The 23,295-nt window shown below is 56.1% G+C and overlaps 2 protein-coding genes across 2 annotated transcripts; both read left to right on the forward strand.

The window, feature by feature from the left end:
* The first annotated feature begins 2,034 nt into the window (after window positions 1-2,034).
* Window positions 2,035-6,503, forward strand: PTGDR (prostaglandin D2 receptor). Its single transcript, XM_054068176.1, has 2 exons — window positions 2,035-2,944; window positions 5,429-6,503. Exons 1-2 carry the CDS (start codon window positions 2,126-2,128, stop codon window positions 5,693-5,695), a joined length of 1,086 nt encoding a protein of 361 aa, XP_053924151.1. The 5' UTR covers window positions 2,035-2,125; the 3' UTR covers window positions 5,696-6,503.
* A 6,828-nt stretch (window positions 6,504-13,331) lies between these two features.
* Window positions 13,332-18,035, forward strand: PTGER2 (prostaglandin E receptor 2). Its single transcript, XM_009558829.2, has 2 exons — window positions 13,332-14,257; window positions 16,540-18,035. Exons 1-2 carry the CDS (start codon window positions 13,406-13,408, stop codon window positions 16,783-16,785), a joined length of 1,098 nt encoding a protein of 365 aa, XP_009557124.1. The 5' UTR covers window positions 13,332-13,405; the 3' UTR covers window positions 16,786-18,035.
* Window positions 18,036-23,295: the final 5,260 nt, after the last annotated feature.

The raw sequence follows: 23,295 nt of genomic DNA on the forward strand, positions 1-23,295 counted from the left end.
GGCTATTTCTTTTCCTGGAAGAAGCTTTAGGGTTTTTTCTTGGAATTTCCCACTGGGATAGTGGACCACGGGCACGGAGGGGCTGGGAACCCCACAACCGGGAGCAAGGCAGGCACGCAGGGTGGGGAGCAGGCAGATGAGATGCAGGGTGAAAGGCTCAAGCGTGGGATGCTTCCTGAGATGTACGAGGCGTGGGCACCACGACAAGCGAGGAGACATGGAGCCAGCCCCAAAATGCCCCTGGGGTAACTCTGTTCCCTTCCTTATCTGCCCCAGGGCAGCAGTGGGGCTTGGCCCCAACCCTCTGCACTGCGACACCCCCAGCAGCTCAATCCGAGTTCTCTGCCCTGTGACACCCCAAGGAGTTCAATCCCAGCCCTCTGCCCTCCAACAGTCCCAGGAACTCAATCCCACCCAGTAGCTCAATCCCAACCCTCTGCCCTGTGACACCCCCAGTAGATCAATCCCAGACCTCTGTGCTGTGACACCCCCAGGGGCTCAATCCCAGCCCTCTGTCCTGTGACACCTCCAGTAGCTCAATCCCAGCCCTCTGCCCTGTGACACCCCAAGGAGCTCAATCCCAGCCCTCTGCCCTGTGACACCCCCAGGGGCTCAGCCCTGACCCCCTTACCCACGTCTCCCACGCCCTGAGGAATTCAGCTGTGTCCCCCTTACCTGTGACTCAGACACCACTCTCTACCCTGAGCCCCCTCTCCTCCAAGACAACCAGCCCTGACCTCTTATCTGCAGCCCCCCCAAGGGCTTGGCTCCAGCTCCCTGTCCTGTAACACCTCCCCCCCCTTCCCCAGGGACTCAGCTGTGCCCCCCTTTCCCGTAATCCCCCGGGGATTCAGCCCCTGCTCCATTCCCGTCCCTCCTCCCAGGGATCCCCCTGCCCCACAACTCTCCCGGTGCATCCCTGCATGCCCCTGCCCCACAGCTCTCACTGTGCACCCCCACATCCTTCAGCCCCACAGCTCTCCCAGTGCATCCTCCCCTGCCCCACAGCTCTCCCGGTGCATCCCTGCATCTCCCCTTGCACATCCCTGCATCCTCCCAGCCCCACAGCTCTCCTGGAGCATCCCTGCATCCCTCCCAGCCCCACAGCTCTCCTGGAGCATCCCTGCATCCCCCCCAGCCCCACAGCTCTCCCGGTGAATCCCTGCATCTCCCCCTGCACATTCCTGCACATTCCCTCCCAGCCCCACAGCTCTCCCGGAGCATCCCTGCATCCCTTCCAGCCCCACAGCTCTCCCGGAGCATCCCTGCATCCCTTCCAGCCCCACAGCTCTCCCGGTGCATCCCTGCATCCCTCCCAGCCCCACAGCTCTCCTGGAGCATCCCTGCATCCCCCCCAGCCCCACAGCTCTCCCGGTGAATCCCTGCATCTCCCCCTGCACATTCCTGCATCCTCCCAGCCCCACAACTCTCCCGGAGCATCCCCGCATCCTCCCAGCCCCACAGCTCTCCCGGTGAATCCCTGCATCTCCCCCTGCACATTCCTGCACATTCCCTCCCAGCCCCACAGCTCTCCCGGAGCATCCCCGCATCCTCCCAGCCCCACAGCTCTCCTGGAGCATCCCTGCATCCCTCCCAGCCCCACAGCTCTCCCGGTGCATCCCTGCATCCCTTCCAGCCCCACAGCTCTTCTGGAGCATCCCCGCATCCTCCCAGCCCCACAGCTCTCCCGGAGCATCCCTGCATCCCTTCCAGCCCCACAGCTCTCCCGGTGCATCCCTGCATCCCTTCCAGCCCCACAGCTCTCCCGGTGCATCCCTGCATCCCTTCCAGCCCCACAGCTCTCCCGGTGCATCCCCGCATCCCTTCCAGCCCCGCGGCTCTCCCGCAGCATCCCCGCATCCCCAACACCGCCGGCTCTCCCGGAGCATCCCCCGCCCCACCGCCGCCCTCAGACGGCTCGGGGCGGGCCGGGCGGCGAGAAGGGGCCGTTCCCTCTCGTTCCACACCTCCTCCCTCCTCCTTCCCCCCCCCTCCCTCCCCGCGGGGACCGCCCGCCCCTCTGCCCCAGTCGCCACCGGCAGCCGCGGCGGAGCCCGGTGCGGGGCATCCCTCACCTCCCCTCCCGGTGCGGGGCATCCATCCCATCCCGGGACGGGATATCCCGATGGAGACGGGTTACCGGTGCCGTAGCAACCGGTACATCGAGAGCGGGCAGTCGGCTGTGCCCGGCTCGGTTCTATTCGCCGCCGGGCTGGTGGGCAACCTGCTGGCTCTGCTGCTGCTGGGGCAGCACCGACGGCGCTCCCGGTCGCCCGGTGGTCGCCCAGCGAGGGTCTCGGCTTTCTACGTCTTGGTGAGCGTGTTGGCAGTCACAGACCTGCTGGGCAAGTGCCTGCTCAGCCCCATCGTGCTGGCAGCCTACGCCTACAACCGCAGCCTGAGCGAACTGGGACCAGGAGGGCGAAGCGAAGGCGAGCCCGGTGTCCTTTGCCAGCTCTTCGCTTTCCTCATGGCCTTTTTCGGGTTAGCCCCCACCCTGCTGCTGCTCGCCATGGCCATGGAGTGTTGGCTCTCCCTTGGGCATCCCTACTTCTACCGCCGGCATCTCACCCGCCGGCTGGGTGCCACGGTGGGGTTGGCAGCAGCGGGGCTCTGCGCCCTCTTCTGCGCCCTCCCGCTGATGGGTTTCGGGGTGCCCATGCAGTATTGCCCGGGCACATGGTGCTTTATGCGGATGGCAGGCGGGGGTCCGCGCCAGCTGGGCTTCCCCGTGCTCTACGCCAGCCTGATGGGCTTGTTGGTGTTGGCCATCGGCGCCTGTAACGTGAGCAGCATGCGGCACCTCTACAGCATGGCACGGCGGCAACCCCGCCGCGGGACCCCCGCCGCCACCGCCGCCACCCCGCGCATGGAAGAGCTCGACCACCTCATCCTGCTGGGGCTCATGACCGTCCTTTTCACCATCTGCTCCTTGCCGCTCATTGTGAGTAATTCCACCACCCTTCTCCTCTGGAACATCACCCCCTACCCCTAAGGGTTGCTTTGCCCCCCTCCAAATACCCAGCGCCCCATCCCTGGAGTCAGTCATCACGTTAACCCCCCTGGGAAATAATCCCTCCTCACCTCCAACTCCTCCTGAGGAGGTTGAATTGTTGCTTCGGTCACCTCTGAATTGTCCCTCACCCTGTCCATGGGGGTCGGGTCATTGCTTAAAGCCTCTTAGAACATCCCCCCCATCAGCACCGCTCAGTTCTGAGAGGGTCAAGTCATTGGTTTTACCCTTTGGAATAAACCTGGGTACCAGCATCTCTCCTTGGAGCTCAGGACATCACTTTTCCTCCCCTCAGAACAGTCCCCCACCAGAACCACTCAGTCCTGGGTGGGTCAATCGTTGGTTTTGCCCTCAGAAATGAGCCCTGGCACCACCACCTGCTCCTTGGAGCTCAGGGCATCACTTTACCCCCTCTGACTACTCCACAGGGGTCAGGTCATTGCCTAAATGCCCTTAGCATAACCCCCCCCCGTCACCACCACTCAATCCTGGAGGGGGGCAGTTTATTGCTTTGGCCCCTTGGAATAAACTCTGGCACCATCATCCACTCCTGGAGATGTTGGAGGGGGGTGTTCATTGCTTTAGTGACCTCTTAATAACCCACCACTACGTCCTCATCCCTGAGGGTCAGGTTGTTGCTTTAAAGCCCATGGAATAACACCAACACCCCCCCTTCCTAGCACCATCATCTCATTCTGGGAAGCTCCCGCCTCTGGATAACTGCCACCAGCACCACTTCTCTGGGAATTTATTGCTCTAACCCCCAGCAGCACCACCCTGTCCCGGGATGGAGTGGGGTTAATCCGTGGCTTAAACACCACCAGAATAACCCCACACCCCCAGTCTCTGTCCCAGGGCTTGGTTCATGCCTTAAACCCCTTTGGAATACCAGCTCTGGCCCCTGCCATGGCCACCACCCTGTCCTGGGGTGGGTCAGGTCATTGCACTGCCCTCCCTGAATACTCACCACCAGCACCATCTCCCCAGGGTTGAGTTCATGGCTTTAACTCCCCTATCACCTCCACTCTGGTGGATAATTTTCCCCCTCCGAGTGTCCTCCCACCCCATCCCAGGGGTCCGGTCTTTGCTCTAACCCTGTTGGAATACCACTCCCACCCCCATCACCACCACCCAGTCCTGTGGGGTTGTCTCAGAGGTGTTGGAGATGTTGGAGGAAGGGAGGTTCATTATGTTTGACCACTCAATAACCCCCCCAATCTGCGTCCCAGAGGTGCTGGGAAGATGAAGCTCCCTTTAACCTGGGGGAAATCTCCCCTGAAATCCACCCTCTTCTTCCCCAGGGATGGGTATCCCAGTGGTGGGGTGGGGGTCAGGAGACCTCCAGCAGCACAGAGCCCTTGTTGACCCCTCCTTGCCCAGTGCCCCACATCCCAGGGCCGGATTCTGCAGCAGTGCCGTGCTGTCACCCACTGTGAGCAGAGGTGGTGCCGCAGCGGGGACTATCTCAAGATCAGGATGGGGGGTGCGGGTGCTGCCACTGCTCTAGATGACACCTTCCACCTCTGCACCCCATCAAGGTCTGGATCCGTATCACACCCGCCACCAGCTGGGCTCGTACTGGTTTTGTAACAACACCAGGGAGAGCCCTGTGGTGCTCAAACAAGCAGAGTTTCAGGTTGAAGCAGGTGGTGGAGGAAGGATCTTGACGCAGGAAGGGTAACCATACAGCTGTGGTCCAGCTGAGTTATCCAATGGATGCCTGGTCCGATACCCATCGCAGGGAGGGAAACACAAGTGGGGTGCCTCAGCCTCAAGGGCAGAGCGGCACTGGAGGTTAGATGCTGCCTTTACTCCGTGGAACAACACCAATCTTCAGCTCTGACCTCCTGGACCTGATGGGACACGGTGCCCCTGTGCCACGATGGTCCATGACCCAACCCCAACTCCCAGTTTCAGGCTCTGCAACCCAATGCACAGGGGTGTTGAAGGGCTGGAACTTCTTCAGCCTGGAGAAGAAAAGGCTCTGGGGACACCCAGCCTTCCAGTACCGAAAAGGGGTTCCGGAAAAGTTGAGGAGGGTTTTTTCCAAGGGCCTGGAGTGATAGGATGAGGGGGAATGGCTTTAAATTGGAAAGGGGAAGATTTACATTAGACATGAGGAAGAAATTCTTCACGATGAGACACTGGCCCAAGTTGCCCAGAGCAGTGGTGGCTGCCCCATCCCTGGAGGGGTTCCAGGCCAGGTTGGATGGGGCTTGGAGCCCCTGATCCAATGGGAAGTGCCCCTGCCCATGGCAGGGGGTAGAACTGGATGGGCTTTGAGGTCCCTTCCAACCCAACCCATTCCATGACGTTTTTGCCACCCTCACAGTGACCATTTTGCTCTCAGCTCTACCCCTCTAGGAAAACCTTTTTTTTTCATTTTTCCCCATTTCTTTGGGTTTCTTTTGACAGGTCCGGGCGTACATGGGGGCTTTTGCCACCGATTTCAACGAGAACGCTGACCTCAGCGCCCTGCGGTTTCTCTCTGTGAACTCCATCGTGGACCCCTGGGTCTTCATCATCTTCCGCACTTCTGTCTTCCGCACCTTCGTCCGCAGGGTTTGCCAGAGGCTGAATTCCCGGAAAACCACCCTAAAAGGACCCAACCCAGGGGAGAACGGCCAATTTTGTCCCCCGGACTGGCGCAGGACAGACAACCCGCAGCTCGGCTTCCCCTGAGTGCATGGGTTTTGCAGAAGCTGGGAGCTGCTGGTGAGGATGAGGAGTGAGCCTTCGGCCCCGCACGCCCACCCTGGAGCATCCCAGGATGGCACGGGGCTGTCGCAGGTGGGGACGGCGTCCAGCTTGCAGCGAGAGGTGGCTGTGAAGAGTTTCTGCCCCCTCTCCAGGCTGTATTTTGCCCCAGAGAGGAACCAGGTGGTTTCTTGGATACCTGTGAAGAATTCCGAGCAGCAGCACTTTGTGGAGGGTTTGGGGAGCACCTGGCTCCAGGAAAGCAGGAGGGTTTTGGCGCGTGGCTTCAGGGCAGCGGGGACACACAGGGAGGAGAGATGCGTGTGTGTGTGTCCATCAAATAAAAGTGGTTTGGAGCCCTGCTCCATCACCTTGTCCTCTGCGTGGTCCCCTTTCCATGCCAGGGCTGGTTTGGGGTGTCCTCGGTGTGGATGAAGGGGTGTGAGGGAGACTTTGAGAGCATAGAGACTCAGAAACTTGAGCAGCAGCTCACAGTTGTGCCAAGGAGATGGAGAGCAGGCAGGATCCCTCCCTGTGACACCCATCATCCCACCCTGGGATGCCCATCATCCCTCTCCTAACCCCGTATCCCTCAAGCAGGGCTGTGCTTTCTCCACCATGGCTTGGTCTTCTTTTGAAAACAGGTTCCTCCAAGCACTGGTGTTGCATTCGTGTTTCTCAGATGCGTACCTTTCCCACTGTAATTGCTTTAATTCAGTATTTATGATGATTCTGAGCCCTAATAAGAGCAGTAATTGAGAGAATACGCAGCCTGTATAACCTCACGGTGCAACCGTGCAAGCAAGCGATCATTTTAATGAAAGATCCATTTTCCCTCAACCACACGTATTAAGTGGATTTAATATCTGCCTCAAGTGACCATTTAGGCCAAAAAAAATTATGATGACCAACGACCCCATTTGCTTTGTGTCCTTGGAGGAGACAGGGCAGATACTTCTCTCCCTCTATTTAGCTAAGCCTTGCAAGGTGGAGTCGTGTTCCTGCCAATTCTCAAGTGATATTTACTCTTGGTGTCGAATGGATTGTGTTTTAGAAGAAAGGAACTTGGCACGGATCTATCTTGGGGCTTTTTGGACGGTTGGCTCTGGCTGTTTTTCCTGGCTGGAGAAAAGGGCAGACTGGATTGGGGGATGTATTGAGGGATACATGCAAACTCCCGGCTGAGTGCCTCTCATCGAGGTTTTCTAAGGAGAAAAAAATGGAATGAGGCTTCACCCGTGTATCGGTTCGATGTTACTCTTTTGTTATTGACTTGGAGATGGCTCACATGGGACCACAGAGTCGACAGCACTGAACCTGCGCCGTGGCTTTCACCGGACCTGTTTCACCACAGCAGGATGAGAGAACAGCTCTGCAAAATCTTGCTGTTGTCCTTCTGCATGCCTGGGTTCTCCACCACCATACGGATCCACGCAGTTATCAGGAGAGATGGACCAGGCATTGCCAGGCTAGGACATGCAGCAGTGTGGGCAGCAAAATGTGTGCCCAGGCTGAGAGAAGCCATCGTCTGCCCGTGAACCCAACGGGGATTCACTCCTGGAGACCCTCCAGGAGAGCTCCCTGTCCCACCATATGGGTGTGTAGAGCCCAGAGCCACTGTGCTCCATAGAAGGCAGCAATGAAACTGAAAACCACTCAGGTTCTTCATTAAGATACATGAAAAGAGAGGAGATTGAGGTGAGATTGTAGGAAGAAATGTTCCGCCACGAGGGTGGGGAGGTCCATGTTGCCCAGAGCAGTGTTGGCTGCCCCATCCCTGGAGGTGTTCAAGGCCAGGTTGGATGGGGCTTGGAGCCCCTGATCCAGTGGGAGGTGTCCCTGCCCATGGCAGGGGGTGGGACTGGATGGGCTTTGAGGTCCCTTCCAACTCAAACCATTCCATGGTTGAATACGGACTCCATTCGAGCCCTGAGATTGTGCGCACACCACAGTGTCCAACCCGTCCATGAGGTCCAAGTGTGGCAGGGGCGTGCAGGCTGCTGATCTTCTTGTCCCTGCATCATCTCTGCTGCCTGGATCGCCTGTACACATCCCGGCAACCTTGGCACACTCATCTGACTTCCACAGCACTTTTAATCGACATTTTACCCTTCCTGGTGTCCTACCTGCTCCAGGAGCAGACTTGGAGTCTCCAGCCAGCCACCGCTGCCTCCAGGCAAGCCAAGCTCTGGCTCAAGCCAACAAGGTTTCCATGAGTGGCTGAATGCCAGGCTATCCTCGGGGCAGATAAATTACTCCTTGACGTGTTTCTGGGACTCGGGAGTGCCGTATCATGGTCCTCTCCAGAGATGGCAGCACGTCCCCAGCCAGGGCTGGGCTCAGAGCTGGCCTGAGCATGCTGGGAGGCTGCAAGGAGAGGGCTACCACTCTCCACCCCAAGTTACTCCCTTTGGGCAAGCCATATTTTAATGTCCAAACACCTCTGGTTTGGGGCTTCAGGAGTTCCTGCAAAGCTCAGAGCCCTTTCCTATTACTGAGCCTGGAAAAAAAATAAAATGGCAAATAAAAATAAAGGAAAAATCCCTGCAATATGCGGTTTAATCATAGAAACACAGAACAGTTTGGGTCAGAAGGGACCTCAAAGCCCATCCAGTTCCACCCCCATGTGATGGGCAGGGACACCTCCCATTGGATCAGGGGCTCCAAGCCCCATCCAACCTGGCCTTGAACCCCTCCAGGGATGGGGCAGCCACCACTGCTCTGGGCAACCTGGGCCAGGGCCTCCCCACCCTCATAGTGAAGGAATTCTTCCCCATGTCCAGTCTAAATCTGCCCCTCTCCAGTTTATCCCCATTCCCCCTCATCCTATCACTCCAAGGCTTTGTGAACAGCCCCTCTCCAGCTTTCCTGTAGCCCCTTCAGATACTGGAAGGTCACTATAATGTCTCCTCAGAGCCTTCTCTTCTCCAGGCTGAACAACACCAACTCTCTCAGCCTGTCCTCATATGGGAGATGCTCCAGCCCTCGGATCATCTTTGTAGCCTCCTCTGGACCCATTCCAACAGGAGCATCGCATCCTCCTCCCAGGCTCCTTGCACTTTCAGTCATTCCCTGTGGGCCACCTCCGCGCCAGATTGCTCCTGTGCCGGTGATCCTCAAAGGGATGGATTTAATGCTTAATGGAAGCAAAAAAAAAAAAGAGTTGCTGCTCAGCTTGAGGCTGTGGCTCACACCAGCGATGCTCTTTTTGGAGCTATTGTGCCACGCTCGCTGCCCTCTGGCACCGCCAGCTGCCTTGTCCCATGCTCACAGTGTCACTGGTGTCACCAGCATCACCGAACCCTTCATCCTGCTCCTTCCTTAGTGCTCTCTACAGCTGCCTAAAAGGAGATTGCAGAGAGGTGGGTCTTGGTTTTTTCTCCCAAGCAATAGGTGATAGGATGTGAGGGAATGGTGTCAAGCTGCGTCAGGGGACGTTTAGATTGGATATTAGGAAATTTTCTTCACTGAAAGGGTTCTCAGTCCCTGGCAGAGGCTGCCCAGGGAGGTGGTGGAGTCCCCATCCCTGGAGGGGGTTAAAACGTGGGTAGATATGGTGCTTGGGGACACGATTTAGTAGAGGTACGGTTGGAGCTGATGATTTCAAAGGTCTTTTCCAATCTGATGATTCGATGATTCTATGATTCCCTGTGCATAAATACAGTATGTTTTTCCCAGCACATGAAACCCAGACACAACTTTGCCCAAGCTCGTTTCTCAGCGTATTGTTTCATTCTCACAAAGAGCCTGTTTTTAGGTTTGTTTTTTTTTTTATTGCATTTTTTCATCCATTCTGGGAGCAGGAAGGCACGTGCCTGGGCAGGCAGAAGCGCCGGAGCTGCCAGGCACCCGGGCCAGGACTCTCAAGCCCGCGGGGCTGTAAGACACAACCAGCCAGTGAGAGGTTTGATTTTGTTAACCCAGGTGCCTGCAGAGGATGACAAGCCAGGACACCACCACCTGGACCTGCTGGTGCTCAGCCTTGCTTTTCCAAGGTGACGAGTGAAGCTGCTGGCAGCATCCGTGCATGAGATAAGGGGTGGAACTAGAAAGGCTTTGTATGAAAAAACAATGTCTGGCTTTGCTAAACACAAACCAGATGGGGTTTTGGTTTCAAGAAGTTGGATTCCACCCATGTGGTCCATCCCACCAGGCACGGAAGGGCTGGTCTCCTTCTTGCCCATAGTGCCAAAGTTCCATCTGGGATGGAGCAGGACCCCAGTACCCTCCTCAACCATAGGCAGCGAACTCCGGTGGTTGAGTCCCCAAAGCTGCAGCGTTCGTATGAAATTCATGCAGCTTTTCTACAAGCCCAGAGTTTTTATTCCAAATGGGCCAACCCTGGAAGTCTCCTCTTAGGGGAAACAATGCCACCGACCCCTGGGAGGACACAGAGTTCTTTTTAGAGGCAAGGCACCCAAGATAAACATGGAAGCAGAAGGAAGTTAAAAACAACCACTTCCCAAGGAATGGACAGATTGTACCAAGTGACATGTTCCTGGGTTTGAGCTCAGAAGAAGGAGAAAGCAAAAAGCGCAGCCATTTTCCTATTAGTGCAAAAATATCCCATCAGAGGCAACTGTTGGTTGAGAAGTCTGAAGCCCCAAATGGGTATTTAAGGCTCCATTAGCTGCCAGGAAAATGTGCTTCCAGAAGATGCCAAAACCTCTTCCTGAGCTGTGACTCAAAACACCAGAAAGGAGTGGGAGGCTGGGAAAAGCCTTGGAGCAACCACCCTAGAGGGTGCCTTCTGCTTGGAAAAGCTGCTTAGATGGACCAGCGCAGGATTTGGCCTCAGCTCTATTTTTTAACATGATTTTTTGTGGACACCACAGAAAACTGAAGATGCCAGGGTCCCATCCAGCCCTTGGGAAGCCAACAGGATCACTCCCACCATCGGATGTGTCCACATACTTTGGTGCTCTGATGGATTGGGTCTGTAGGACAGGGACAGGGGTTAAAGAGGTCCTGGGATGTGTGTATTTCTGGCCCACCTGCGTGCACCCTCTCCTCCATTCCTTGAGCAGCCTTATCCAGTGGGAGATGTCCCTGCCCATGGCAGGGGGTGGAACTGGATGGGCTTTGAGGTCCCTCCCAACCCAAACCATTCTATGATTCTATCACATGCATGGATTTGGCCATGGGAACGGAGAAGGCTGGAGCTGTGGGTGCCCTTCCACCAGCAAACTGACTGCACATCCTCTCCAATGCGCTGAAGAAGTCTTCAAGCTGCGTGACGGAAGAAACCGAAGGGAGGAATAGGAGCAGCTTGTCGGAAATGGAGGTGCTGTCACAAACCACAGCTCCCCCGGCCCTGGAGTTTGCTGGGTACCGTATTTCCTTTACGAAGTTCCTGTTACAAAAGCAAGGTTTTTAAAATAACAGCCCAAACGTCCTTGTGGCAGGAACCTGCCGCATCCACGCTGGAGGCGATCAACGCTCCACCTTTTCACCAGCGTTTGGGGGGACCAGAGCGCTTTGGGAGGACAGTTTCTCATTAGGTCATGGATGAAGGGGTGCACTGCCTGGCCCCTAGTTGAGCTGCATCCCAGCTTGGAGGCCACGGTGGAGAGAGGATTGAGGTTATAACTGGGGAAACACTACACAACACGAGAGCTTCCTGTGCCATCTGCTGAGCCTGAAGCCCCAGCAGAAGGAGCTTTCCTGGAGCTGGTGTTTGGGGCAGATGAGCTGTGCTCAGCCAGGCTTGCAGTGGGACAAGGGACGATGGACTAGATGACCTGTGAAGGTCCCAAAGCATTTTCAACCCAAAGCATTTCCAACCCAAAACATTTCATGATTCTAAGAGGGGTTGACTTTGATGTCTCCCACTCCACTCCTGACCAGACACTGGCTGCAGGTTGCACCCGTATGGGGAGTGATGATGACATATGGGAGGGAGGGGCAATGGGGGCATGGGGCTGGCCATGGGGCAGGGTGTTCTCCGGGGGCTCCAGGCACCTCTGGAGCCACTAGGGATCCACCAGCACTTCCCAGGCTCAGCTGCAGCTCCCTGGTAGCTCACCCTGCACCAGCAGAGGTGGCACCAGGGCTCATCACACATTGTGGTCCTTGGACCAGCATTGGGGCCCGTTGGTGGCCCAGGGCTCCCAGAGTGACACCAGCTCCAGGGGTCAACATGAACTTGATGTTCCCAGACTGGCACTGGGAATCACTGTGAGCTGGGGAGTCCTAGATTGGCACCAGGTCTTGCTGTGCCTCCTGGTGATCCCAGATCAGCACCAGGACTGGCCTGGCACTGGGGCTCCTGCTGCAGCACCGGGACTCCCAGTTCTATACTGGGACAATCAGACCAGCCTGGGGCTGGCTGTATGCTGTGGTTCCCAACCTGGTACTGGGACTCCCAGTTGGGCACTGGGACTCGCCGTGCCTCAGGTTTCCCAGAACAGCATTGGGGTTCCCAGCTTGGGGCAGGACTTCTCGGACCAACACTGGGGTTGGCCATGCCTTGGGGCTCCTGGACCAGTTCTGGGGCTCATCATGCCTTGTGTCTCCAGCAGCAGTTACTGGAGCTCCAGGCCTGATACTGGGGCTCTCAAACCAGATGGAACTGGCCATGCCTGGAACCCCTGGACCAACACCGGCACTGGACGTCGGGGTAGTGACACCGGGACTGTCCGTGCTTGGTTCTCCTGTGGTATCCCTGGTACTGGGACTCCTGGACCAACACCGGGACTGCTCGTGCCTGTGATTCCCACAGTATCCCTGGTACCGGGACTCCTGGACTGACCCTGGCACTGTCCATGCTTGGGTCTCCTGCAGCATCCCTGGTACCGGGACTTCTGGACCGCCACCGCGACTGGCTGTGAGAAGGGCTCTTGGACTGGTACCGAGACTGCCAGTCTCGTACCGGGACTTTCAGACCGGCACCATGACTGAACGTGAGAGGCCGATTGGCCCCGGGACTCCCGGGACTGGCCATGAGGAGGGCTCTTGGATCGGTACTGGGACCATCCGTGCCTGCATCTCTAGGAGCATCCGCAGTCCTGGGACTCCCAGACCGACACCGGGATAGGCTGTGCCTGTGTCTCCCGCAGCATCATTGGTACCGGAACTCCCGGGCCGGTACCGGGATTGGCCATGAGAAAGGATCAGCCCCGGGACTATCCATGCTTGTGTCTCCCGTGGCATCTCCGGTACCAGGAGTCCCGCACCGGTCCCGGGACTGCCCATACCTGTGATTCCCGCAGCATCCTCAGCCGCGGGACTCCCGCACCGTCCCCGGGACTGACCGTGACAAGGGCTCTTGGATCTTTACGGGGACTCCCAGTCCGGTACCGGGACTTTCAGATCGGTACCGGGACTGGTGGTGCTTGGGTCTCCCGTGGCATCCCCAGCACCGGGACTGTCCGAGCTGGCACAGTGACCGGCGATGGGAAGAGCTTTTGGACCGGGACCGGGACTGGCACTGCCCACGCCTGTGTCTCCCGCAGCATCCCCGGTCCCGGTACTCCCGTCCCGTCCCGGTACCGCCCACGAGCAGTGCCGCCGGTCGATGCGGGGCGGGATGCAGGGCGGGATGCAGGGCGGGATGCAGGGCGGGATGCAGGGCGGGATGCAGGGCGGGATGCGGGGCGGGATGCTGGGCGGAGCTGCGGGCGGTGCCGGGGCGGCAGTCTGACGACGGAGCGGGGATGGACGGGTCGGAGCGGGGATGAACGGGTCGGTGCGGGGATGAACGGGTCGGTGCGGGGCCCGTGCGGGCTCGGCGAGGCTCTGCCGCCCGGGGCTCGCCCCTTGGTCAGCGCCCTCATGTTCTCCGCGGGGCTCCTGGGCAATCTCTTGGCTCTTGGGTTGCTCCTGCGTTGCCGTCGGGGACCTCGCTCCCACCCGCCGTCCCTTTTCCACGTCCTGGTGTTGGCCCTGGTGGTCACCGACCTTCTGGGCACCTGCTCCGTCAGCCCCTTCGTCTTGGCTTCCTATCATCGCAACCGCACCTTGACCTCCCTGGCTCAAGGAGGACACATCTGCAGCTACTTTGGCTTCGCCATGAGTTTCTTCGGCCTCGCCACCATGCTCATCCTCTTCGCCATGGCGCTGGAGCGATGCCTGGCCCTGGGGCAGCCTTACTTCTACAAACGCTTTCTCAGCCCCCGCACGGGTTTGGTTGCCCTGCCCGCCATCTACATCTTCTCGGCAGCCTTCTGCTCCTTGCCGCTGTTGGGCTTCGGGCAGTACGTGCAGTATTGCCCCGGCACTTGGTGCTTCATCCAGATGCACCTGGACTACCCCCAGCCCAACGGTGGTGGGGAGGTGTCCAAGTTGGACGTCACCTTCTCTCTTCTCTACGCCACCCTGCTCCTCTTCCTCATCCTCTCCGTACTGCTCTGCAACCTCAGCGTCATCGCCAACCTGGCCCGTATGCGTCGCCGTGGGCAGAAGACACGCCGGCTGGCCACGCTTGAGCAGCCCCGACCGGCCGGCAGCTGTGGCCAGCGCATGTTCTCCATGGCTGAGGAGATTGACCATCTCCTTCTTCTCTCCATCATGACCATCATCTTCGTCATCTGCTCCTTGCCATTCACGGTAAGTGCGGTCACCTCTCCCCTGGGGTGGGGTCCTTCTCCCCAGCACCTCCATTTCTCTCCCTCCTACTCCACTGCCCAAATCTTAAAGGCTGAGATCATAGTTTACCTCCTCCTGAAGCTCAGGAGACCCTGGATCTACCACAAACTCTAGGCAATTTCTCGATGGGAGAATCTTCCCCCATATCCCAAATGCTGGTAGGAGGACAGGATGGCAGGAGCAGAGGTGCTTTCCCATCCCGCAGAGGCTCCGACATCAGGCAGCATGATCCAGCAAGGATCTGGAGTAGGGATCCTCTGGACCGCACTTTGCAGGTGCCGGCCACGCATGATGGATGTTTGAGGGGTGGCAGACCAAGAATTTAGACACCTAAAGATGGAGATGAAGGAGATGCCAATGGGCTGGGCTGATTTACCTCACATTTCTGTGGCAAGAGGGAAGGATGGAGCTGGAGATGCAGGCAGGCAGCACCTACCTCACCATTAGTCGCAGCAACAATGGGACACGGGCATGGAGATGGACCATTGCTGGGAATGGAGATCCGACACATAGGCCACAACCTCTCTCATCCCGGGGTCCTGCCACCATCCTGTGCCCTATCCCTGCGTGAGGTTTCCAACAGAAACATGGGGTCAAAACCCTGCAGCCAAGTGAGGACGGGGAGAAAGCGAGACTCCTGATTCCACCCCGGGCTCTGCCCACCAAAGGGCTGCTTTTCATCCATCCAAGCCATCCACCAGCAGCATCGTGAACTCCAGGGCACCTCGAGCCACTTGTGTCCCCTGCACAAGCCCACCGCTGCGGGACATCAGTTTGTTCCCATTAGAAACGAGTCCCACCATGGTTGGGAGCGCAGCCAGAGCTAATTTTGTGCTCATGGAGTTAAGTAGATGCTACCTTCACTTTGCATTCCCTTTCTTTTCCCAAGAGAAAAGAAAATAACCACAGGCTGTAGCCAAGCCAGGCTGCCTGGATTTAAAACAGAGAAAAGACAGAGCAGTCATGGCCAGGCCCTCACAAGCATCCCAAGAGCCAGACTCAACATCCTGAGAAACACTTCAGCTCCCGTCAATGGGCCCACGCATGATGGGAGGCTCTTCCCATGTCCCGAAAAAGCCTGGGTTTGTCGTTACAAAGCCGGACTCAGTGGTGGGGACACGTGGGCAGGGATCTGTGGGTTTGCCTGGAGCAGATGGGATGGGAAACGCCTCTGATGGGGATCCCACGAGTGCTGCGGTAGCAGATATAGTTCTTATCCAGAAGCGCAGCCAGCTTCTCTTTTCCCATCACCCGTCTCCTATGTGGGGTTGTGTTTGGGCTGCGTTTTGGCAGTGTCTCAAACCAAGCTGCTGAACGCTGCCTCCTCGGTGTGACACTTTCTCTCTGGCTGGGGCTGCCCACAGCAGCCACCCTTGGAGAAGCAGCATGGGCACAGGAACCCAAGACTGCAGCACCCCAAAATCCTTCCCCGGAAAAGCCCCATGCCCTTGGAAGTGTTGGCGTCTTGGCAAGCCTGGATATGGGCTGCACCGTAGCCGCCTCGTTCCACAGGTCACACCATCCATGGGTGGTACCCAACTGATGGCAGCTACAGGAAGGGTCCTTACATCTCCCGTGCCTCAAGCTCCCTTTCCCATCCAAGCATCCCCTCTCCCCCAAAACAAGGGGTTGGCAATTTGACCCATATGAGTAAGGAGTGCTGAGTCACCCTTCCAGGAAGCCCCGTAAGCTGCTATGAGTCGGCACGCTGCAGCTTCCTTTGACTGGAGAAGTTCAGCATCCCGCATCCTCTCTGTCTTGCCCGTTTATTCATCCCATGTCATTTTCAAGGTGAGATCCATCGCTTCCTTAGGCAGCTACTGGCTTAATTGCGTTAGGGCTAAACGAAGCCTCATTGCGAGATGAGAGCAGAGGCCAGACCTGGATTTCATTAGCAAGAAGTTTGTTTCATTGAATCATAGAATCGTTAGGGCTGGAAGGGATCTTAAAGATCATCCCATTCCAACCCCTCTGTGATGGGCAGGAACACCTCCCACTGGCTCAGGCTGCCCAAGGTGCCATCCAACCTGGCCTTGAACACTTCCAGGAATGAGGCAGCCACAACTTCCCTGGTCAACCTGTTCCAGTGTCTCACCAATCTCATAGTGAAGAAATTCTTCTTAAGGTCCTACCCTAAACTGGTGAAGGCAAAAACTGTGCTATGATAGCCCAGATCTCCCAAAGAAACAGCCCAGAATCAGTTCCTGGAAGCCCAGACCTGATATAATTTCTCCTCATTGCAGATCCGCGCCTATGTGAACAAGTTCAGCAAGGAAGAAGACAAACATGACTGGGACCTCCTAGCCCTGAGGTTCCTCTCCATTAATTCCATCGTTGACCCTTGGGTCTTTGCCATCCTGAGGCCGCCGGTCCTGCGGTTCATGCGCTCGGTGCTGTGCTGCCAGGTGACACCTGGAAGCCAGGACAGACAGACTCCGTCCCCTGCAAAGACAAAACTGGCAGCACGACAGGACCCCTGTGGGCCGTAGATACGTTGGCCGTTCCAGGAGACGTCTGCCAGGTGAAGCACAGCCCTGGAAGATGTTAATGAAGCTCTGCCTTATGGCTCATGAAGAGACGTATCTCCTGCAGGGCAGGCCAGGTATGGGTGGCCCTGCCAGGTGTCACCGAGTGTCTGGGAAGCCCCTGCAAAGCCAGTGTGGTCTCTCACAGGACAGAAAATACAGTGGGGTAGGATTGGAGGGGCTGATGAGTACCTGGATGTTGTTGTCACCCTTGGAGGTGCTTCTCCCGCCTGGGAAAGGGTGCAGGATGTGTTCTCCTGTGCTGCGGGAGGTTTGGGGGGTGAAGCACGGGGGGCTTTGCTGTGACACGACAGCTGAGAGGGCAATGTTGAGGAGCAGAGCTTCCTGCTGCTTTGTTGCCCAGCACCATCCCTGTGGTTGTTTTGGGTTGAAGGCACCATGCAAGCAAGGGTAGAGGTCCTGGAGAAGGGGCTGGGCAGCCACCGATGCTGCAAGCACGCGTCTCTGCCCCTGCGTCCCTAGGGACAGGGTAGGAGAGGAAGGGAGCAGTGTACCCCCAAATATTCCCCTTTATTTGGTAGGCTGGTTGCCTAAAGAATGCATGTTATCAGGTGTAGGTCTGTGTGCATGTGTCTGTCTGTCTGTCCATCCCCCACCTCAGAGATTTTAGGCTCCAGTGGGTGTCAGCCCAGCATGTCTGAAAGGCACCAGGGCAGAAAATAAGCCAAATTGTGGCACATCCCTTGCACTGTGACGGCAGCAGAGCTGTGTGGCCCCTCCTGAGCAAAGCGTCCTCCTGCCAGCCTGTGACAAACCTGCTCAGGGACATCACTTCTTAAGAGGTTTGGTTTGAAAACAAAAATAACCTCAAAACCCGATAAAAAAAAACATTGTAGAAACATCCAGGTCATCAATCCTGCCCCATTGGGCATCCTTCAGCTCCGCTACCAGGTTTTGTGGGATGTGCCTGGTGTTCTTTGGGGCTCTGGCTTGATCTCAACTGTGGGAAGGAGCATCCAACCCTGTGGTCGAGCTGGGTCTGTCTTGAGGTCCTCGCTGCTGGGGCTCGTGGCTCCTGCTCACGCAGCATCCAACAAACACGATGTCATTGTGCTATTGTAAGAGGGGCGTCTCATCCATGAGAGAGCTGCAGCTCTGCTCAGCAAGCCCGAAGGTGCTGAGATTTGGAGCTTTTCTGCCCTTTGGTAGTTAAGGTGATGTGAAAAAGAAAAACAGTAGTATTTAAATAATAAATGTCTCTGAAAGGATCCTGCTGAATCATGTGTGGGTTTGTGCTGAAGGTGGACCTCAGGGGAGATCTGGGGGGGCTTGTCTGGAGCATCAGTTGAAGCATTTGGGATGGGGGGGGCAGGAAAGGAGGGGAGATTTGGCTTCCGGAGGAACTTCCCTGGAGTATTGGTAGGATGAAGCATCAGGGATGCAGGGAGAGGGCAGGGAGGGAGATGTGGCTCCTGGAGGAACTCGCCTGGAGCATCAGTGGGATGAAGCATCGAGGGTGTAGAGAGAGGGGAGGCAGAGAGGGGAAACGTGCCTGCAATTTCCTAAAAAACATGAATATAAACTGTGTTTTATCGATGTGTGACAGCATTTTTGCCTTACTTCTGCAACCTGCCCCCACCGCAAGCTACAGAAACACTCCCTCCTCTCAGCTCTTCCCTAAAACCTGCATATCCCGAAGCCACGGAGAGGCAAGTCAAGCTCCTACCTGTTATCAAAATACAAGAGAAAAATAATCACCCTAAAAAAAGGCAGAATTTATGTCACTTTTGTCAGGCAGCCAATATCCACAGGAAGTTTACTGGCCTCCAAGATGTGTGTGGGCAGATGTCAGGCATGGGCTGCTATTGCTCAAGCCTTGCCGGCGGCTTTCTGGCAGCGCCCTGCAGCTGGGGGAGGATAGCGAGGGGAGGATTTAGTCTGGAGAAGAGGAGGCTGAGGGGAGACCTCATCGCTCTCTGCAGCTCCTGGAAAGGAGGTTGTGGTGAGGTGGGTGCTGAGCTCTTCTCCCAAGCCACAGGTGACGGGGTGAGAGGAAATGGCCTCAAGTCGTGCCAGGGGAGGTTTAGATTGGATATCAGGAACTATTTCTTCACTGCAAGAGTGGTGAAGTCCTGGAAGAGGCTGTCCAGGGCAGTGGGGGAGCCTTCATGCCTGAGGGGTTCCAAATGTGTGTAGATGTGGCACTTGGGGACACGGTTTAGCAGGCACAGTGGTGCGGGTCCGCCAGTTGGACTGGATGAGCTTAGTGGTCTATTCCAACCTCAATGATTCTATGATTTTGGGGTGCAGGGATGAGGTGAGCCTTGCACACAGGGATGCAGCTGGGATGCTTCTCACGCTGTCACACAGCTCATGCCATTAAGTCACTAACCCTGTTGCTGAACCCTGGGTGCCTGCATTCGGCAGGATCCCACCAGCTGCTCAAAGGTGACGGTCACCCCCTCCTCAGTTATTTCCCTGCAGCAGCAGCAACGACACTTTCTGCGTTCAGAGTTTGTTGCACCCCACTGCGTCTCAGCTAGTGCTTGGCTTGGAAAGGAGCCAAAAGCTTGGGAAGAGCTGTAGGTCCATGCACTTAATTTGTCTGGATAGTCATGACCTGGTTGCTCAGGCTGGACTTTCGAGTCCAGTTGCCTAATCTTCTGAAACAGAGGGAAAATCTGCTTAGCCTGCGAAAGACGGAATGGAAAAACACGAGCTATCAGGTTGGAAATGGCCAGAGGGGTCACATCCGCAGAGATCAGCTCGCCAGGGTGCATGGCAGCAGTGGGAAGGGACCCAGAGCCATCCATGGGAGATCAGGGGACAACCCAAAGGTGGGATGTTCCTGGCGTCTCTCACCCAGAGGATGCACTCCCGCTGGCCGCCAGCTCAGCTGCTGACCACTAATTGCTGGCTGCTTGTTTTTCTGGGAGGTTTATGGCTCCTCATCAGGAAATGTGGGTCTGGGAGACAACCTCCTAGCATCTATCCCGCTGGGACCTGCTGTTTGCAGGGTAATGCTGCGGCGGAGTCACTCTCATGTGAGCTGTAAGGAACAGTGATCCTGGAGAGTGGGGTCAGGGAAATGATTTGGCTGATGATTTAATGAAAAAAATAAGAAAGAAAACTGGTTGGGAGCTAGGGAGAAGTTCAGTGCATGGAAAGAGAGGAACCCACAAAGACCTGAGTCCCTTTGCTGTGATACTGTTTTATTAGGCACGGCGGGATTGGGCTGACGGTCTGGATGAGTTTAGAGGTCTTTTCCAACCTCAATGATTCCGTGATTCTATGCATCCTGCAGAGATGGGTCAGTCGCTGGTGATGCTGAGGGGCACAGCTCTGCTCAGGGACCATTTCTATTAGTCCTTGCGGAGGAACGTGATCTCAGGACCCTGAGTGGGGTGTACTGGATGGACCCCAAACTCTGCTGGCCATGGGTTAACCCCGACCGCTGCTGCCCCTGAGCCCAGAAAACAAAAATAGCAATCAGCCCTCATTTTCCTTTCAGATGAGAAAAAGAACTTAAATAGAGCTCTGCAAAGACAAGGAGGCTCTGGGGAGACCTCTGCGCAGTTTCCAGCTCTGAAAGGGGCTCCAGGAAAGCTGGGGAGGGGCTCACAATCATGGAGTGCGCAGATAGGATGAGGCGGAATGGTTTTCAGCTGAAAGAAGGGAGATTGAGATGAGATCTTAGGAAGAAATGTTTTGCTGTGAGGGTGGGGAGGCCCTCAGGTTGCCCAGAGCAGTGGTGGCTGCCCCATCCCTGGAGGGGTTCAAGGCCAGGTTGGATGGGGCTTGGAGCCCCTGATCCAGTGGGAGGTGTCCCTGCCCATGGCAGGGGGTGGGACTGGATGGGCTTTGAGGCCCCTTCCAACCCGAATGGTTCATGATTCTAATAACTCTCTCTGTATCCTGAGCTGTGAGCCTGCACAAAACGCTGCTTTCATTAGCGTTACGCAGGAGCCATTACGAAAGCCAAATTAATTTGACTCTTGAGCTCAATCGGCGTCTGCTCGGATTAAACACAAGATGCCAAATTGCCCTTTCGTTGTCTGTGCTGACCCTTAATGGTTTTTTATTTCCATGTTGTGGAGCAGAGCCGGAAACGTGCTGGTGCAAGGAAGCGCCAGGCAGGTCTTTACATATACAGTTCCATCTGGAAGTGAAGCTGCTGGAGAGGAGTGAGGGAGAAGCCACCCCCTGGGGATGAGGGATGGCATCACCTGCACTCCAGACTTCTTGAACATGAGGAGGGACTTTCCACAGCTGACAGAGGGAGGGGGGAGCTGTGGGATGGGGATGATTGGGACCCTACCCAACAGGTCAAAACATCCCAGATGTGGCTTCAAGTTGTGCCCCACAGCAATGAGGAGGCCAGCATCTGCCTCTCCTTCTGGTCTGCCTCCCTTAAAAAGAAAAACCCCAAGAGTCATAGAATCATAGAATTCTTTGGTGGGACACTAAACCTTTGAGATCATCAAGTCCAACCATACCTGTCCACTACCAAACCAAATCCCTGAGCACCTCATCAACCCGTCTTTTAAACCCCTCCAGGGATGAGAACTCCTCCACCTCCCTGGGCAGCTTCTGACACTGCTGAGAACCCTTTCAGTGAAGAAATTTTTCCTGATGCCCAATATGAACCTCTGATCCTATCATTTGTTACTTCAGAGAAGAGACCAACACCCACCTGACTACAACCTCAGTCCAAGCAATGGCTCATGGTTTAGATGGGCAATAGTGGCAATGCAATGTAGTGGTTTGGGGAAAGCGGGTAATTTTGGAGAGTAGAGAAGAAAGGAGGGGGTGTCCCTCTTTCTCAGTTCTTTTCTGGCTTGTTTGGAGCACCTCCTCTGGACCTGCATGCTGTTAGCAAGGAGAAAGTCCTCGTTTTTTGGCTGCTTTGGCCTCCTTGTTGAGCCCAAGTTCTTCTGCTGTGGCTCTGCCAGGGGCCACAAAAGCCCCATAACCTCATCAACAGGGGTCAGAAATCACGGACAACATAGGATCATAGAATCACAGAATCATAGAATGGTTTGAATTGGAAGGGACCTTAAAGATCATTTAATTCCAACCCTGTGCCATGGGCAGGGACACCTCCCACGGGATCAGGTTGCTCCAAGCCCCATCCAACCTGGCCTTGGACACCTTCAGGGTAATTCCAGGGGCCTTGAACACTTCTGGGAACAGCTTCCCAGGGTGGGTGATGAGATGTGCTGCATGTGGCACTGTGGAAGAGCCCCAGCATCCCTGCGGAGCACCTCTGAGATTGCTGATTGCCCTTTGGGAGGCTGGAAGGAAAGCAGAGCCTGGGAAGAAGGGGAGAGGCAGGCAGGAGGCAGATGTCCTGCTGAGGTGGCTGCGTTTCCGGGCAGAGGATGGGCAGTCAGCCCATCTCCCCAGGCTCCAGGAGGGCGTGTGGTACGATAACTATTAAACCGGATTAAATGAATTAGGCAAGGAAGTGACTTAAGGGAAGATGGCACGGCTGGGCTCCCAAACCGGCTTTGCAGCCGTGCCAGGACTTACCTTGGCATCCAATGTCAGCGCTGATGGCAATTCCCCATGGCTTGATGGCAGGGAAAAGAGGAAAAGTTTTGGCTTTGCCATATCTACCTCTTGCTTTTGCTGGTGACTTCAGACCTCTGCATCCCCGTGCGTTAATATGAGACTCCTCTGGGTCTCTTGGGATACCCCATATCTCACATTTGCTCAGGGATCTGGTTTAGTAGTGGCCAAGTACGGTTGTACTCAATGATCTCAAAGGTCTTTTCCAAACAAATCATTCTATGATTTTCCTGGATTCACCAGCTTTTTGGTCATTGGGGACAGATGCCAAGCATTGTCCTCCTACAGCATCCCCAGAGCGAGGAGCTTGCAGTGTAAATCAGGCTGTATTTTACCTTACAACATGATAAGCAAAGGTATTAGCCCTTTCCAAAGAGGGATAAAATCACATCCTGCTGCCCAACATCAAACCCGGAATGAGTAATTTGTGGCTTGTCATTGTCATAGTGGGTTGGAAGACCTAGGACGGAGCAGGGCTGTAGCAGGGTTACTTCTTTTCAGTTCAGCATTGCAGAACGGTGAAGTTCTCATCTGTTTTCCTCAAAATTGGCTGAATTCCTGGTGTTTTGGCTGCTTGGAAGACTTGTTGGTTCTCTACACGCATCCAGGTCTCTGTCCCTCCCCAGTACCTGGCAGAGGCTTCAAGAGCTGATGCATAAGGGAGGAATGTGGGATGAAGCGCAGCTCTCCTGCTGCCGACAGCTCCCATGGGTTCATTTCTTCCCACAGCTGGATCCTGGTGTCCCCAAGGGTGAGCTGGATGACGCCAAGGATGGTGCTGGGCCCTGTGGTGCTGAGGACATTCATGCATCCCCACCATGCCCGAGCCATCCTTGAGCCAAAAGGCACACACGGGGGAAGGGCCGGAGAGAACAAAACCCCCCAGAATCACCCGTTCCAGCTGTGGGATATCCTGCTGTGGGAAAACCAACCAAAGAGACA

This window comes from Cuculus canorus, chromosome 5 (assembly GCF_017976375.1).
Source record: "Cuculus canorus isolate bCucCan1 chromosome 5, bCucCan1.pri, whole genome shotgun sequence".
Taxonomy (NCBI): Eukaryota; Metazoa; Chordata; class Aves; order Cuculiformes; family Cuculidae; genus Cuculus; species Cuculus canorus.

What these genes read in the sequence shown, in the direction of transcription:
- PTGDR (XM_054068176.1), top strand. Translation starts at nt 2,126, where the DNA reads ATGGAGACGGGTTACCGGTGCCGTAGCAACCGGTACATCGAGAGCGGG. An exon ending in TCTGCTCCTTGCCGCTCATT is followed by an intron (nt 2,945 to 5,428) that starts GTGAGTAATTCC and finishes TTCTTTTGACAG; the next exon opens with GTCCGGGCGTACATGGGGGC.
- PTGER2 (XM_009558829.2), top strand. Translation starts at nt 13,406, where the DNA reads ATGAACGGGTCGGTGCGGGGCCCGTGCGGGCTCGGCGAGGCTCTGCCG. An exon ending in TCTGCTCCTTGCCATTCACG is followed by an intron (nt 14,258 to 16,539) that starts GTAAGTGCGGTC and finishes TCCTCATTGCAG; the next exon opens with ATCCGCGCCTATGTGAACAA.